At 39.8% G+C, this 16901-nt stretch overlaps 1 protein-coding gene and 1 pseudogene across 3 annotated transcripts in view; both read right to left on the reverse strand.

Annotated features, from left to right (window-relative positions):
* The window catches only part of KLHDC4 (kelch domain containing 4), a 47852-nt gene extending 34050 nt beyond the window's left edge, over positions 1 to 13802 (reverse strand). Inside the window, exons 1-4 of one of the 3 annotated variants that reach the window (XM_016129437.2) lie at positions 13637 to 13802; positions 10662 to 10753; positions 7481 to 7559; positions 6778 to 6876 (exon numbers count right to left, since the gene is read on the reverse strand). In XM_016129437.2, coding sequence (XP_015984923.2) covers positions 6778 to 6876; positions 7481 to 7559; positions 10662 to 10753; positions 13637 to 13735 — 369 coding nt within the window. In that variant the 5' untranslated portion in view covers positions 13736 to 13802. Of the gene's footprint in view, positions 1 to 6777; positions 6877 to 7475; positions 7560 to 10661; positions 10754 to 13636 lie in introns of those variants that run through there. The other 2 variants (XM_036231534.1, XM_036231535.1) reach the window with 2 other exon arrangements.
* A 2770-nt stretch (positions 13803 to 16572) lies between these two features.
* On the reverse strand, positions 16573 to 16688 carry LOC118611768 (annotated as a pseudogene).
* Between the last annotated feature and the right edge of the window lie 213 nt (positions 16689 to 16901).

The raw sequence follows: 16901 nt of genomic DNA on the forward strand, positions 1-16901 counted from the left end.
GTTCTATTGGAAAGAAACTGGTCATTTCAAATCTTTAAAGTAGATACGAGGAGTATTAGGTCAGGCCCAAACCTAACACATTTTTTGAGTTTAATGAAGTTAAGTGATACATTTGTGCTGCGGTTAAGAAATACCTTAGAAGGCATAGTGAAAGATATCACTGAACACCCAGTCTTCATTAGAGACCCAAGAAAGGCCTAGAGCTACACAACCCTAGAGAAAGTCTCAAAAGGACCATGATGATATGTGAGTGACTTAACCATTTGCCAAGACTGATAAACGAAAACAAAATCCAGACAGTCAACAGGTGGCATTCATAAAGTCCTGCATCTAACCACACGGTTCTAGAGAGAAAACAGGACTTACAAGGAGAAAGATCAATCAGGAGTAAAGACACCCATAATTGACAGAGATAAGAAAATTAGCAGATGAGAACTTGAAAACAGTTATAAGCATGTCCAAAAATTTAAAAAACATGAACATAATAAATAGACATAGAAACAATAATCAAGAACCAAATAACTTCTAAAGCTGAAAAATATCATATATAAACTAATTCACAAGTTCAGACCATATCTATTGACCTTGAAGAGTAACAAAAACTATCAAAATGAAGCCAAAAGAGAAATGGACTGGGGCGGGGGAAGGGGTGCAGGGGGAGAGAAAAAGACAAACTGACTGCCCTATTAGATATTAAACAGTCTAACATACATGTACTGGATTCCCATAAAATCAGAAAGATACGTCAAAATCAAATTGCTAAAAAACCAAAGATAAAAAGGAAATCTTTTAAGCTGCCTGTGGAAGGAAGAGAAGACACACTGAATACAGGAGAATTAAGGTAAGAATGACCACTGACCTCTCTCATTAGAACAATATAAGCCAGAAAAGAGAACAACTTTCAAATGCTGAAACAGCTGTCAACCTAAAATGCTACAGCTAGCAAAAATATCCTGTAAAATGAATATAAAATGAAGATATTTTCACTTAGGAAAAAAAGCTGAAAATAATTTGTAGTCAACAGACTTGCACTTCAAGAAATGGTAAATGAAGTTTTAAGCTGAAGAAAAGCATCACCATATGAAAACAAATCTACACAATGGAAAAATGTTTGTTAGAATGGTAGATTTGTAAATCAATATAATATTTTCCTTTCTCATTTTAAAATTTCTTTAATAATTGTCTAAGAGAAACCAGTAACAATGTATTGTGGGGCTTCTAATACATATGGAAATAAAATATATAACAACAGCACACAGGATGGAAGAAGAAAATGTATGTATTCTATTGTAAGGTTCTTACAGTTTATGAGACATGGCAAAATATCATTTGGAGATAGACTATCTTAAAATAAAGATGTATATACTGCAAACTCACAGCAACCATTAAAACAAAAACAAAAATGAAGGACAGCTAATAGGCTAACAAGGAAGATAAAAAGAGGATATTAAAATATAATCAACCCAAAAGAAGGTAGAGAAAAAGAGAAAAGGAAATACAGAACAAAAGGGACAAACAAAAAACAAGCAATATCAAAAACATTACTGACAGCCATATTAATAATCACATTAAATTTAACAGATCAATACACCAATTAAAAAGCAAAAACTCACAATGGATATAAAAATAAGACCCAACTACAGTGCTGTTCACAAGAAATTACTGGAACTATAAAGACGGAAATGGGTTAAGATTGAAAGGATGGAAAAAATATGCCAAATAAATACTAATCCTAAGAAATCTGAGGTAGCTGTGCTAATGGTAGACAAAAACTTTAGAAGATTATCAGGGATAAGTTAGTAAGGATATGGAAAATGTGAACGTATCCTGAGGACACTATATCCACCAACTAGAGATTGTACGTTCTTTTCAATACACACAGAACATGTACCAAAAATAGATCAAATGTTAGGCCACAGGATCAAAATCACACGAAGTGATCTTTGAATATAACAGAATTAGAAATGAATAACAAAAAGATATCTGGGAAATCCCTCAGTAATTGTAAATTAAACAACACACTTCTAAATACTGTTACCCATGAGTCGAAGAAGACATCTACAAGCAAATTAGGTCATTTAAATCCGAATGATACTAAAACACATCAAAATTTGTGAGATGCAGCTAAAGCAGTGCCTAAAGGGAAATGTATAGCTTTAAGTGCTTATATTAGAAAAGAAGGTTTAAAATAAATGGAGATTTAAAATAAATGATCTATGTTTTCATTGTAAGAAGCTAGAAAAGGCAAATTAAACCCAAAGAGGAAGGAAGGAAACAAAGAAGAAATTACTGAAAAAGAAAAATGTATAGAGAGAAGGAAAATCAATGAACTCGATGTCAAAAAGAAAAGAAAAATTACAAATACTTTAACTTCTGTTTGGGATCTAGTGCTGAGATTTTTAAGTCACCTGGAACTTTTTCAACCTTCTTTCAAAAACAATTTCAAAATTAATACATGAGAGGTAATGTAGGCAAATTATTTCCCTAACAACTTCAAACCAGAACCATCTGTTGAAGATTAAAATGCAGAAGGCATCTCAATTACCTAATACAACCCCAGTCATTGGATATACTTAGAAAATTCAAGTTAAATCAAGCAAATGGCTGGTCACTAGTGTGCTGGTCACACAGCAAAATTACACTGACACTCAGGGTTCACGCTTCCAGTTCACATCAATACAAAGCAATACCCCAGAGAGAAGCCCTTCGAATGTACTAGTTAAAGATAAATTGTAATAAAATACAACTGTACTTCCTGCTAATTATTTAAGTTCTTAAGGAAATACATAATTTAAAAAAATCTTTTTACTTGTCACTCCTAAAGACAAAGAAAATAGATTTCGGGGTAAAATAAATTCATTTTTTCTTTCTTTCCAAAGAAAAAGCACACGTATTACACATCTTGTTAGCGCTTTATTTTCTAGAGTTCTCGATGATGCTTAAACTAAAACATCTTTATTACTATTTTCTATGGGAAACTAGTTTCCACACGTGTTTTGACAACAAAGTCACACTATTGTAAAAATATACAGTTCATTCACCTTCGATAAGGTACGCTTTAAAATTCTAATATTTCAAATAATTTGCCCTATTCAAATACTTTCAACCAAGTCTTTGTGGGTAAAAACAATTACACGGCTACTATGCCAAAGTAACAAGAAAAAGAGAAAAAGAAAAACTTCTTGGATAAGAAAAAAATGGATGAAATGCCTAATTTGGAGACTAGCGATCTTATAATTCAAACTCGAAGTTTTCAATCTAATCCAAGTCAAATATTTTCATTTCATAACTGTTAAGAAAATGGAATGGAATAGTCTGGTCAGAAGGATATTCACTTCAGATTACTGATCAGTGCCAAATTTCTCTAAGAACTTATTTTTATCAAGGTCACTGTCAGTTAAAACTGATCTTATAATAAACATGCAGTACTCTAAAATGTCCTGCAGTATAAAAAAATAATTTGCTAAAAGATACCCAAAAGATGCAAATTCACCTCAAAACATAACATAAAAACAATAGGTTCAGGATCAATTAGGATGTCTTAAAGAGCTTACTTTAAAAGACGTCAAAGCACTTTAACAAAATTACTTCCTATAGAAGTGGTCCCCAACCTTTTTGCCACCAGGACAAGTGCTCCTATGAGAATCTAATGCCTAATGATCTGAAGTGGAGCTGAGGTGGTGATGCTAACACTGGGGAGAGGCTGCAAATGATGAGGAAGCTTCGCTCGCTCACCACTCACCTCTTACTGTGACTGGGGACCCCTATCCTATAGTATCCTTCTAAGGTAACAATTCTTCTGTGTATAGACGAGATAACTGAGGTACGAGCTGGACTATTATCAGCTCTTCAGCAGAAAGCTAGCTGGACTCTAGAGGGAAATGAAGTCACTGGCTAGAGAGAGATGGAAGCAGGCCTTACCCCTACTCACTGCTCACTTCCCTTTGCACTGTCAAAATTACGGAAGAGTTTATACCCCAAGGCTCTCTTATTGGTGATTAACTTATGTGTTTTGGAAAGTAAGCAATAAAAATAAAACACTTTTAAATATATTCATGCACACACACACATAGTGGTTTTGAAGTAACTTTAAATTGACAACCAACATTCTCTGTCTAGATGTAACCCAGGCAAAGCACTATCCAACCAAGTGCAAGAAGTAAGACGGTACTGCTCAAAGGGTATACGCCTTCTGCCTGCTCCAGGTGCAAGGCATGTGCCATCCTCACCAGCATCCACTGTCTTACCTGTCCCTTGAGGTTGTATGCTTCCCAGGCATTTGGATTTGTTTGTCATTGACTTAACTGGAATAAAATCACATCTGGAAAACTTTGATAGCTCTCCTTCCAAATGCCCTTCACCACCCCGCCCCCACCCCCAGAAAAAAGCCCATTGGAGTCTAAAATAACACAGAGGCTCTAAATGAATTCTGACATGATGCTTCATGCTTTAGCTTCATGAGAGCAGAATTCTAAAAACATGTGACACCATCAGGACCAAAGAAAACACAAAATATGGAACATAATCGGGAGTTGGCAAATGTTTTTCTTGTCGCTATATCCCAGTCCTAGAATGGGGCCTCGCACATAAAAGATACTCAGTATTTCCTGAGTGAACAAGTCTAGAAGTCCTGCAATACCTGCTCAGATGGAATGTAATAAAGCTGTAATTTTTTGGAGGCTAACACTTACGGCAGCTCAAATGGACACTGTCAGAAGGATTCTCCTTATTTCATGAATAAACATTTTATATATAACAACTCTTCTCCATAAATTACTTACTGCTCATTAATGCACAAAGGCCAATAAGAACACGGATGCCTTTTTTTATTAACCATATGGAACTTTTTACTTTATGAGAGAATGCATTTTGTTTCAAGTGTTTTAGTTATTACTTTGAGAGAAACAAACATCAGGTGAATAAGAAGACTGGAACTAACAATGTTCACCACCTCCTTCTTACTCAGGCCTCAATTCTCAAGTCTTGCTCCCTGAATCCTCAAAAGTCCAGGCCCGAGAGTTTGAACACTCCCTTCTTCTCTCTTAGATCACTCGGTCACACATTAGGTAGACATTATGACACTTTACTTTCTCTCACTGAGCTGTATTCATTTTAGAAAATGCCATGTAAACTCTCAAGTTACACACTAAAATAAACTCCACCCCTCCCAAAATTCAGGATCTAGGAGAATGAAGGATGTACATATAAGCTTTCTCTTTCTACTCTTTTTGCCTGCTAAATTATTAAAGAGATTAAAAAATATGGCTTTGAACATCATATTCATTAAACTGTCTATAATGTGAAAATGTTTATGTCTCAGAATTTAATCTAGGAGAATTTGAACTGTAATGACCTTTAGGCAAAAGGCTTTATTATCAATTTTCTGTTTCCCATTGTTCTGATTCATTGTAAAATTCACAGCATAAACAGCAAGCCAACCTTAACTACAAGATTATTAAACTCCAGACTGATAAAATCCTCATCAGGCATGCATGTGAATCAGAGCCTGCTGAGCACACAGCCAAATAAATGAATTTAAAAATCTCAAAGACTTTTATGACTCTAATTCTTCAAAGACATAGTTAATAATTAAAATAGATAAAAACACAAAAGAATCCCAAGCCTGCATTACTTGACTTGGGCATGGAGCACGTCTGCCCCATTAGGCATTCTTGAGGCTCAGGAACCTGACAAGGCATTTAGGAGGATTGTGGACTCAGAGTGCCCATCAATAGGACAGGACAGGACTTGGTCCTTAGCTTGGAAGCCTAGAGCAGATTATTCACTTGAGAACTAGAGTGGGCTCTGTTAAATGGACTTGAACCTATCATGACCCATAAATTTACTAAAATCCAAGCTTACTAAGATGTAATTTTTAAACCTGAAATCAAGTGAATTGTCTTTTTCCGGAAGATAAACCAGTCCAAACGCTTGTGAGCCTTCATGTGCACAAGATATTCATGCAGTTCAGGTGGGCAGGTCCTCCTCTCAGATCCAGTTTCACATCAGTGGACTACTTCAGAGCACAGAATCAGGAAAAGAAGAACCACATACTGTGCAGGAATGTTTTAATCACATGATGGGCTCGTACAATGATCTTTCTCCACTTTGGAGAGATATTACTCATTCGAACTGTTTTCTGAGTGCCGACACCATTCCAAGTACTAGTTTATAATAAGAAGACCAAGTGCCTGTCCTCGTGGAGCTTACAGAATCTGAAACCAGGATCCCTTCTCTGAGGAATTAACAGTGGTGACACAGTCCTCCTGGGGTAAGCAGAAACTAGCCTACAACATGCAGATTTAGTGCTATCCCTTCATTATCCCTGGTTACAACTCCTTCACTCTATAATAATTATTTTCCATGTACCATTTACACCTATTTTTGAACATTGTTTTCTTCTTTCACCTCTCTAGTCACCAGATCTTAGTCCTATGAGAGCCTCTCTTGCTCAAGTGGAGATGGAGCAATTTGTTAACTGCTACATGCCAGGCACCACACTACGTATTTTTATCTGGATTACTTAATATGAACTTCACACCACCTGGAGGAGCAGGTGTTCATCTCCTTGTCTTACAGATGAAGACAATGACATGCAAAGAAGCTCAGTAACAAACCCAGGTTTAAAAAACAGCAAAGTGAGGACCATGTGCAAAGCCCGGCCTCTCTGCACCAGGCTACCTATCAATTACCAAGTCGAAAAGTCCCTAACAGAATACTCAGAGTAAAGCCCCAACAGGAACAGAGGGAAGGCTGAGGGTCAGTATCGACACATACCTGGTGAGCACAGCGCCTCGGAGGTGGATTGGGGATTTCAACCTTGGTCCAGGTGTCCTTCCTGATGTTGTAGATATAGAGTTCATTATATAAAAATGTCTGCAGAAAGGAAGAGGAACTTTACTGTTATGAATGATGCTTCCATGCAAGTGACAGTTAGTGGAAAAAAGGATCTCAGCTGCTAGCCTTCTCTGAAAAACATGTTTCTTAAAGTAATGCAAATCCTATCAATGCAGGATGGTTTCAGCTGGTCCCCTGGATCCTTTGGGATGATGACACGAAAAGCATTTTTCCACTATGCAAGGAAGGTGTATTTATGCTTTTTAACTGTTTCATATACAATTCTGAAACACGGGTCTTTCTGACCTGCTTAAAAATAAAAATTAGCTTTACAACTGATCAGTACTTTTTCTATTCAAAACAACTTCAGGAATCCATCATGAGGAAGAACAGAATGAACAAGCAACCCAAATGAGCAGTGTGTTGGTCAACCTTAAGCAGGTGGTAAGAAGAGTTAGCCTAAAGGTCACTGATGGCTTGCCAAGGACAACACTGCATGCCAGACCTGATGGCTCAGCACGTGGGACACACGGGAGGAGAGTTAAAGGACCAATGAGGATTTGATGTCACTGCTTTAAATTAATTTTACTCCAAATGAGACCCATGGAAACTTGGGGGGGAAAGAAAAAAATATATACTTTACTTTTTGGCCATTGAAATATTCACCTCCGAAAAGGATTAATTCATCTTTCTCAGGATGAGCAGAGAATGAGGCATTTAACCTGTAAGAGACAAACATAGCAGATCAATACAAAATCAAACCACTTGATGCCCAATCTGAGAGCCATTCTACCTTCTATTAAAGTGCTTTACCACCAGGGACTAACTTTTTCTAAACTTTTATGAGAGGAGCCTGGGGTTGAGAAAAGAAACTAAAGCATCACCCTTAAAAGTAGTCTGAGACATGATACTAGCATCCAGGCTCCCTGTCTCAGGAGGGCAGGACCTGGGCCACTCCTATAACATCTGGCTAAAACGCATCAGGCAGTGACAAGTCTAGGTACTCCTACTTATGTGCCAAGTTGTCCAGAACTGTCCTATTTTAAAAGTGTATACTCTAAAATCACAATTAAAACTGCTCTAAAAAGTCCAGTATTTAAGCATTTTGATATACATCCCAGATGCCTTCCACCTAGAAAAAAGGCAGATAACTTTCTATTTATTTCACAGGAGGACAAAAGAATAGCTGTAAGAAAATAATATACACATCCTGACCATTTCAGTGGACAGTACTGAAAGTTGGGTGGTGCCTGAGATCACTGGAAAATGCCCTTCCTTAAGAATCCCCTCAAGGTGTTCCCCAAGGTGTGTTCCAAAACACAAACTCCAAAAGACCCTTTTCCATAGAAAGATTTCAAGGTCAAGTAAGTTTGGGAAATCTAAAAACTTTTTCTCTTGGGGATCTATTGTATACAGAAACATTTCATAGGCTGGGACATTCTGCAATAAAGAAAGCAGTGTTACAATACCGCAAATGCTACAGTGAACAGTCTCATAGTTCTTCGAAAAGTTAAACACAAAAATTTTCCACTCCTAGGTATATAGCCAAGAAAATCGAAAACAGGGACTCAAAAAGATACCTGTATGACAATGTTCATTATAGCATTACTCACAATAGCCCAAAAGTAGAAACAATCCAAGTGTCCATGAACAGATGAACAGATAAACAAAATATGGTCCATCCAATCTTAAAAGGTATGAAGTTCGGATGCATGCTCCAATGTGCCTGAACCTTGAGGACATTATGCTAAGTGAAAAAGGACAGATACTGTATGACTCCACTTATATGAAACAGCTGCAATAGGCAAATCGGAGTAACAGAAAATAGAGTAGAGGTCACCAAGGGCTAGGAGGAGGGGAATGGAGAGGGACTGCTTACTGGGTATAGAGTTCCTATTTGGGATGATGAAATTTTGGGGGCATCGTGAATGTTAAGTAATTCCATAGAATTGTCCAGTTAAAAATGGTTAAAATGGCAAATTCTATGTATACATTTTCATCACAATTAAAATTTCCAAAATAGGAAACCAGTGTTTCCCAAAGTTTTTTGGCCACAAATGTTGTCACTTAATGCTTGTTAATTTTCTAAGGAAAAGTAACACACACAGCTTGGAAAACAATTCCATTTAGACTCAGAATGCTGAAGTGTCACTGCTGTCTATGCCCCTTCTCCAGGTCACAGACACACAGGCCCCCCTAACGCACTAATGCAACTGAGCACCTTGTCCTTATTTTCCCATCAAATTACACCTGAGCCAATACCTGCGAGATAAACACGCTTATAAAACTTGGTAATTTTCATGGTTTTAGTCCCACAATATGACAGAGAGGTAAGAGGCAAGAAGTTACTAAGGTTGCCAGCCAAGAGGTCTTCATTTTATCTCAGCTCTGTCAACTCCTCCCTTCTGTTAGGAAGCATTCCCAGCTGACCCTTTTGAATTTCCCACGTATCAAAAATATCCTGACATTAAACCTGGCTTTTGGGGCAGTTACTTTAAGAAAAGTTCTATAATGTCATCCAAAAATAATCAATCCATAAGTGGCTTCCCTCGGGGATGCTGTACATGTGAAGACTAAAGATCTCAAGGATTTTTGTGCTTCAACTATTCAAATGAAAATGTACAACTACCACATGTGGAAGTTGTTTGTCCCCAACGATAACATGCCGAGTACAGGGGAAAATAAAACCACATTTTTAATGGAATTTGTTAAATGAAGAATAGGAAGGACCTCCAATTTGGGAGGCTGCTAGAAAGTTGCTGTTAGCTCATCAGCTCAAGGGCTAATCACATTGCCCGCCCGCCCCCCCCCCACCGCCCCCCCCCCCACCACCATCGCCACCTCTATCCCCAACAACTGAACAGGTAATGATTAAATCCTGTGTCCTGGGACCATGAAAGTGAGGTGCCAGAGCCATCACCTGCACCTCACTGAAGCAAAGACAGCACCATAACTGCATCACACTATAACCACCTCCCTTCCTGAAGTGCTGGACCTCAGGCTAATGACAGTTCTAGTGAGACAAACCTCATTCTGAGGGAAATGAAGCAAATCATTTCTCAACCAAACAGTCCCAGATACTTGTGAAGGACTTGGAAACTATCTCTTTATTAGGCCTTTCCTAGGTTCCTAACTTAGTGTATTCAGTGTCTTGCCTCTGCTGTTAGAAAAGAATTACAGAACCTTAAATCAAATTATAAAACAACTGGAATTCAGAAGACGAGAGGACAAGAACTGACAGAGAGGAATAAGAAGTTGACACAGAGGAAGTCAGAAGAAAACCAAAGCCTGCTCATTTCAGTTTATCTCACAAGTGTTTGAAATCCTACAAAAGACTCTGGAGTTTTCACAATTTATAAATTCATTTAAAATGGTTTATACACAATTTATATTTAATAATCACATCTTTCACGAGAACTTAAAAAGTATTATAAAGAAACACAGCTAAAACCTACTGTGATTTTAACTTTTCCACCTTTTAAAATATCTTATGAACCAAATGAAAGCTCATTGGGACATCACTTTAGTCCATAGATTGTTATCAGCTGGGGAGCTTTCAAACCTGGCAGAATTTCCCAGATGAGCAGCTGTGCTGAGACCTCATTTCCATGTTTCTGCATGACAAAAGAGTTGAATAGCCTCATGCACATTCTTCAGAAGAAAGGGAAAAAAATGTTTTGTAAAGCTGATGAGGAACAGGTTTTAATGACGAAAATGTCCCAAGTGCCTGGTTATTTCTGAAAACATGTTGCCTTTTTAAAGCAGTTTTCCAGTTTATACAAGAAAACTGTCAGAAGCTATAATGAAGAGCATTGCTCACTTACCTTGGTGAAGGTGGGGAGCAGGGTGTTTCCACAATCTGAGTCTTTTTGGCATCTAGTGTCTGGAAATGGGCTATGAGAGCTTCAAGGTCTTCCTAAAGGCAGACAAGCAGTTACATGTGAGACGTTTTCTTAACTCCTGCTATGGAGGCAAAAGCCCGGGTCGGCATTCCGTTGCCCATGGACACAGAATATGACACATGCAAAAATACTCAAAGCTTGACCTCAGAGGCGGTTTTCTTGGAAGTATGGATGCATGCACCCTGCAGGTATCATCGCATTCCAAACCCTCCCCCGCCCCCTGAATGGCCTTCCACTAGACCAGCATCTTCAACCGCCTCTGGGAAACCCAAGGCTGGGCCACCTCAAAAGCCTGCTTTGTTGTCTGCATAGCAGTGTCTAAGAATTTTGGCTCATTTATTTATTCATTTTCTTTTCACCTTCCTCCCATCAAAATAATAAAAACTCCAAGCAAGCAAAACTTGTCATTCTGCTTAGAACAGAGGCTGCATGTGAGGGCTCAGCAACTATGAGCTATAGCAACTCTGTGCATGAGGGTTTCTATTTTTACAACTACAGACAATTTAATATTTACCTGACCAACTGGGCACTGGCGCCCAGTCTTCCCACCTCCAGTCCAGTGCCTATTTCCCTGCATTAACGTACCCCTTTACCATCCTCCAAAAAGGTGATGCATGACCTGTGTGTCATAGAGAAAAGTTCTCTTCTATTCTTATTCTCTTCTTGAAAGCTCGCTCCCCCCACACACATCTTGCTCATGCTGAAACCTGACATATGCCCTCCTTTCCCCCCAGGCCCCCTCCCACAAACACACCCACCCATACACAGCCCTTCTTCCCTGGTTCCACATTCCGCACTGAAGGTAGATTTCCTTCCTGTACCTACTGACACTTCCAGACTATTCTGTACTCTTCTCCAGCCTCATCTCCCACCCCACTTCCTCATTGCAGGCTGCAGTGGCTTCCTCTCAGTTCCTTTAATCAGAACACCACATTCCCTAGGCCTAAACAGCCACCAGCACCCCCACCCCAAACTTCCCCTGGGTGTATCACCTTTACTTTCTCAAAATAGCCACTGTCTGGAACTGGGTGCTCATTACTCTCCAGCAATGTCTTTATACTTTTACTATGTGTTATGTATACTTAAGCAATACATATATTGCAGTAGATCCTCCAATAACATCGTTTCATAACATTGATGAGATGCAATAGGAACTTAACTCTTGTCTATTATCAATTAGCCTAGGGTAAATTGGTTTTAGTATACAGCCACACCTTAGAGATATTGTCGGTTCGGCTCCAGATCACATTAGAGTATTGCAATAAAGCAAGTCGTAATATTTTTGCTGGTGGAGGGTCTTACTGTCAATTAGTAAAAAAAGCAACATTTGTGACGTGCAATAAAATGCAATAAGGTATGCCTGTACACTGTTTCACTTAAAGTCACAGAACCTATTGACTAGGTGAGGACTTTCTGCATTGTTTTACATTTTTCAATTCCATGTAAATGTTATATTGTATCATCTCTGGCAACTTGCTTTTTTGCTCAACCCTATGGAATGAACAGTTCGATACACTGAATCCATTCACTTTCACTATGGCAAAGCTACCACTGTGATGACAGTTCATCTATCCATCTGCTGATGAAGGAACATCTGGGTCAATTCCAATGTTGTTTTTATAAACAACACTACTTGGCCATTCTTGTACCTATTTTTGTGTAGCTGGGGGGAATTTTTCCAAGGTGAACCTTTAGATGTGTAACTGCTGGGCTGCTTCCACTTTTCTAGATATTGACAAAGTGGGGTCCAAAGTGGCTCTGCCAATTTTCACCTTCACTGCGGTCAATGAAAGTGTCTTTTGTTCTGCTACTTCTATGTGAATAGTTATCTAACAGCTGTCCTGCTGACTACCACGTCCCTAATGCCAAACATACTACAAAACAAATTACTGAACAATTGGAACTTTACAGAGACCTGAATGGAGAAAGGACTATTGGAGTCATAATTAGTTCAGAGCACCTGGTCCAGTATCATGCACCTGAGAAATTATCTTCCTTAAGGTGGAAGGGAAGGCAAGGATAAGGTGGGTGGAAGGAGTGGCTGGGATGAGGATCAGCAGATGCGATGGGAGAGATGTTTTATCAGTACTGGCGCAAACTGGTACTAAGGCCTACCATTATACGGTTGGCCCCAGTCACATGAGGACAGACGTTTCCACAGGGGTGTCTTGCTGGGAATAGGCTTGGCTGCTCCACTCACTAGGAGCACAGACTCTGCTTTCAGACAACCTGCTTCAACTCCCATCTCTCCCAGTTCCTAACCCTTCACAGCTGTGTGACCCTGAGCAGTGTAACCTGTTAGCTTCTGATTTCCTGTCAGGTGGGGACGCCAAAGCGACCTACTCAACTTGGTTGTGAGGATTAAAGCCCAGACAGCACAGTGCTTGGCACACTGCATTCATTAACCATTGTTGATTGCCCCAGATTAGGGAGCAGGTAAACAAGTCAACAGAAAGCAGAACGCTCAACTCTTAAGTTTAACCCCGTTCTATCTGCAAACCCTGCTGAGTGAGAGGGAGTGAAGGAGAGAGAGCGGGGAAGAGGGGTTGACAGAGAAGAAAGCAGTGATTACCGTCAACTATTATGGAATGCCCCAGAGTTCCACTTACTCCACGGATGCGCACTGCTTAGGGTTGCTGTGAGAATTAGTCACCCTCTTTTAAGGACGAGTGAGGCTCAGAAGTTAAGCCTTTGCCACTCAGGTCACGCCCCTTGCAGAGGCGCTCCTGCTCGCCCCCGGGTCCTCCTACACTAACTCCGGGCCCCTCCAACACCAGGCAGAACGAAGTCCGGCAATGATGATGACATTGGACGAAGAATGACAGCAGAGAGGAGCACAACAGCTCGCGCATAGGAGGACCCGGGCACCGGGGCCCGTCCCGGTGGGCCTCGCTCACCTCCTCCTTCCGCGAGCGCTTAGACACCTTCTTCTCCATCTTGGCGGCCGTCTTCTCCGCCCCACGGCCTTTCTTCTCTTTCTTGCCCTTTTTGCCCATCGCGCCGGGTCCGAGGAAGTGCCGCAACACCTAAACAGATGGAAAGAGGCGCGCGGCGCGCAGGAAATGCGTTTGCGAGGGGCGGGGCGAGTCCCGGAAGTGCGTCACTTCCGGGTGGGAAGGCTGTAGCCCACGTCTTAGGAAACCCGCTTACGGGCCTTGTGCTCTGTAACTGACGTCCTCATGGAAAGTTGCCGTCCCACACCCGGGTCTCTCCACCCTCAGCTGTCCCTGGGGATGCAGTGCCTGTCGCTTTCGGATGTACCTAGTCTGGACTTGAAGGCTTGCTTCAGTGTTTATTGTATTTGGGTAAATGGCTTAGCCAGATTGTGTAGAATGACCCAATTTGGGTGACTCTGTAAGGACGCCACATTTTTTCTACCTTGGACCCGTTTGGAAATTAAATGATTGCTGTGGCTTCATCCCCCAGAAATATGTTCATATACTGAGAAGAATTTGCAACCCAAGGGATGAAGACAATCCCTTCTCCCACGTAAAACTCTCTAGTACTACTCGGGTGCTGAGGATATTGTGCTCAACAAGAAAAATACACTTCTGTGTGACTTTCCTCAAATGTCCTGTGTTAGAGGATTTATTTCTTCATCTGTAGAACAGGGCTAATAACATTCCCCTCCGATGGTAGTCAGTTTACCAAGCCTAAGAAACAAAAACTGCCCGCTAGGAAATTGTACTCTAGTTTTTTACTCAAATAATGTAATAAATGGGAAAAACATTTGTAGGACATGCAATGCTATGATTTGGACAGAGCAGAGTGAAAATGCTTATTACTTAGAAGATGGCTTCTAATCAAGTAAACAGAACAAATTAAGGACAAGCACAAGCAAACATTTGGCAAAGGAAAAGCATAAATCAGGAAATTTTCTAGTTTCTTACTTTGTGGATGAACCACCACAGGGCTCTCAGCCTTAAATTACCTTCGATATAATCAATTTGCAAATCACTGAACAGCCAGGAAAGAACGCTTTTCCAAACAACTCCATGCCTGGCACAGAAACCTAGTTCTTTAAGAGGGAAATTAAATTTGGTTAAACTATGGAAAGGAAAGGTAGAATAGGATTCAGACTGCCACTATCTCTAGCACTGCTTGTTAGAGAATAGGAAAACATGTGTGATGATAGAAAAAAGAACCAGTTAGGAGCTGATCAAGATGGACCTGAAGAATTTCACAAGAAACCTGACTCCAGAGCCTTCAGACAATCATCGTCAACAATGAGCTATAAAAGGTTATATCCTCACTATTGCTCCGTGGAAATCATTACTTTCCTTCTACTGCAATACGACTTTAAGAACTAAAGTTTATATGCCTAATACTTTTATTCTTTTCTAAGAATATTAGGTAACCATGAGGCAGTTCACTTAAAGCAAGATGGCCCTTCAGGCACAGCACATCTCTCTGCAGTACATTATTATAGTGGTTCCCTCTTAAGGGCTTTTGAAGATTTAGAAGGATCTGGTAGACGCAGAGCTTAATACTTTTATTAACTGAAAGAACCTTGAAGTTGAATTGGAAGGCTCTTGTGTGTCATGAATTATATGACATGGTGATTTACGTAAGGTCGAAATTCTCATTACTGACAAAGAAAGAGAATAGAACATTTAAAATGAGATAAGAATCCTAAAATAGTGAAAAGATTAAGTATAGGGTCCTATTTTAGTAAAATTCACATTTTTGAAACTTTAATAGATTATCTTTAATATATCATTAACTTTCAAGTGTCCTTTGGTGTGATCAGGCGCCCTCTGCTGTCTTCCAGTTGAAATCCAGAGAAGAAAAAATAATAATGGACCTAACTTCTAAATTACCCTCACCACCAATTATCCATAACTGTAACTGGAAAGTTCCCTCAAGTGTGGTATAGATGAGGTAGTTCTTTGCATATTTCCCATCTAAAGAGTGAGAATATTAAGTCTGCCCACCCACTACACAGAATTCTTGAGAGAATCTAGTGAAAACATAAGAAAGCTTAGAAAAGTAAAACGCAAAGTCCATATTTAAGAGATTCGATCTACTGCGAAATGAGGTTATGATTTGAACTGGCTGAAAATCATTTCATTCAGTGGACACTACAATGTGTATCCAATTATGCCATTACGCCAGATCACCTGAGATACAAAACAGAAGACCCAGCCACCACGCTCTCACTTCTGCCAGACAACCATACGCATTGCCAGCTCATGATATCCTGAGTCCAGATTCATGGTGTAAGTTTTATCAGACAACCCCAGGGATGCAAATTTAGGCTGAAAATCCAAGGAAGGATGGAGCTGTGGTTACAGTATCTCGAGGATCTTGCCTTCCCACCCTGCTCAGCACCGAGGTGACCTCCTTGTGGTTACTTGGGTACTGGGGGCAGGGTCCCTTTTGCATTACCCTCATACTTTAGGCACAACTCTTGTATCTCAGCATAACTGGCAGGTATTTCCTCTAAGATCCCACCTGGGCAGCCTGGAGTTTGACGATTTTTTTTTCCCTTGCCCTTTGAAGCCGTCAGATTCAAAGTCAAATGTGGCACCACATGCTTATACCTGGAAACAAGAGCCATCTAAAAGCCCAGTTTCTACCTAATTTTTTGTTTGTTTTCTGTTTGGTTCCAATTCGGTGATCCTTTATTTCTTGTTAGCTTTCTGATACCTTTAAGAAAACTCAATTAAACATTTGTCCAGCATTCATTAGTTGTTTTTAATTGGAGGATTGGTCCAAATAACCTAGTCTAACATATTACTTGAAATGTAACATTGCTTCATTTTCGTAATTGTGTTTTTTAGTGTGTAATTAATATAGACATTATTATTATTATTATTATTCATTTTATTTATTCCTACAGTACCTGGTTTTCCTAGGTGGTCTCCCATCCAAGTACTAACCAGGCCCAACCCTGCTTAACTTCTGAGATCAGACATCAGGCTTGTTCAGGGCAGCATGGCTATAGACGATGGACCATGGCTCCACTGAGGCGCGAACCTGGGACCTTCTGTGTGTAAAGCAGAGATGCTAATCACTAACCATGTCCAATATAGACTAATTTGTGACATTTGGAAAACACAGACGGGTATAATGAAGGAAACTTCAAAGTCATTTATAGTCTTCCCTCCCACGCATGACATCTCAGCATTTGGGAGAATTTCCTGCTGACTGATATTAAAC

Source organism: Rousettus aegyptiacus, unplaced genomic scaffold, assembly GCF_014176215.1.
Source record: "Rousettus aegyptiacus isolate mRouAeg1 unplaced genomic scaffold, mRouAeg1.p scaffold_m13_p_14, whole genome shotgun sequence".
Classification (NCBI taxonomy): Eukaryota; Metazoa; Chordata; class Mammalia; order Chiroptera; family Pteropodidae; genus Rousettus; species Rousettus aegyptiacus.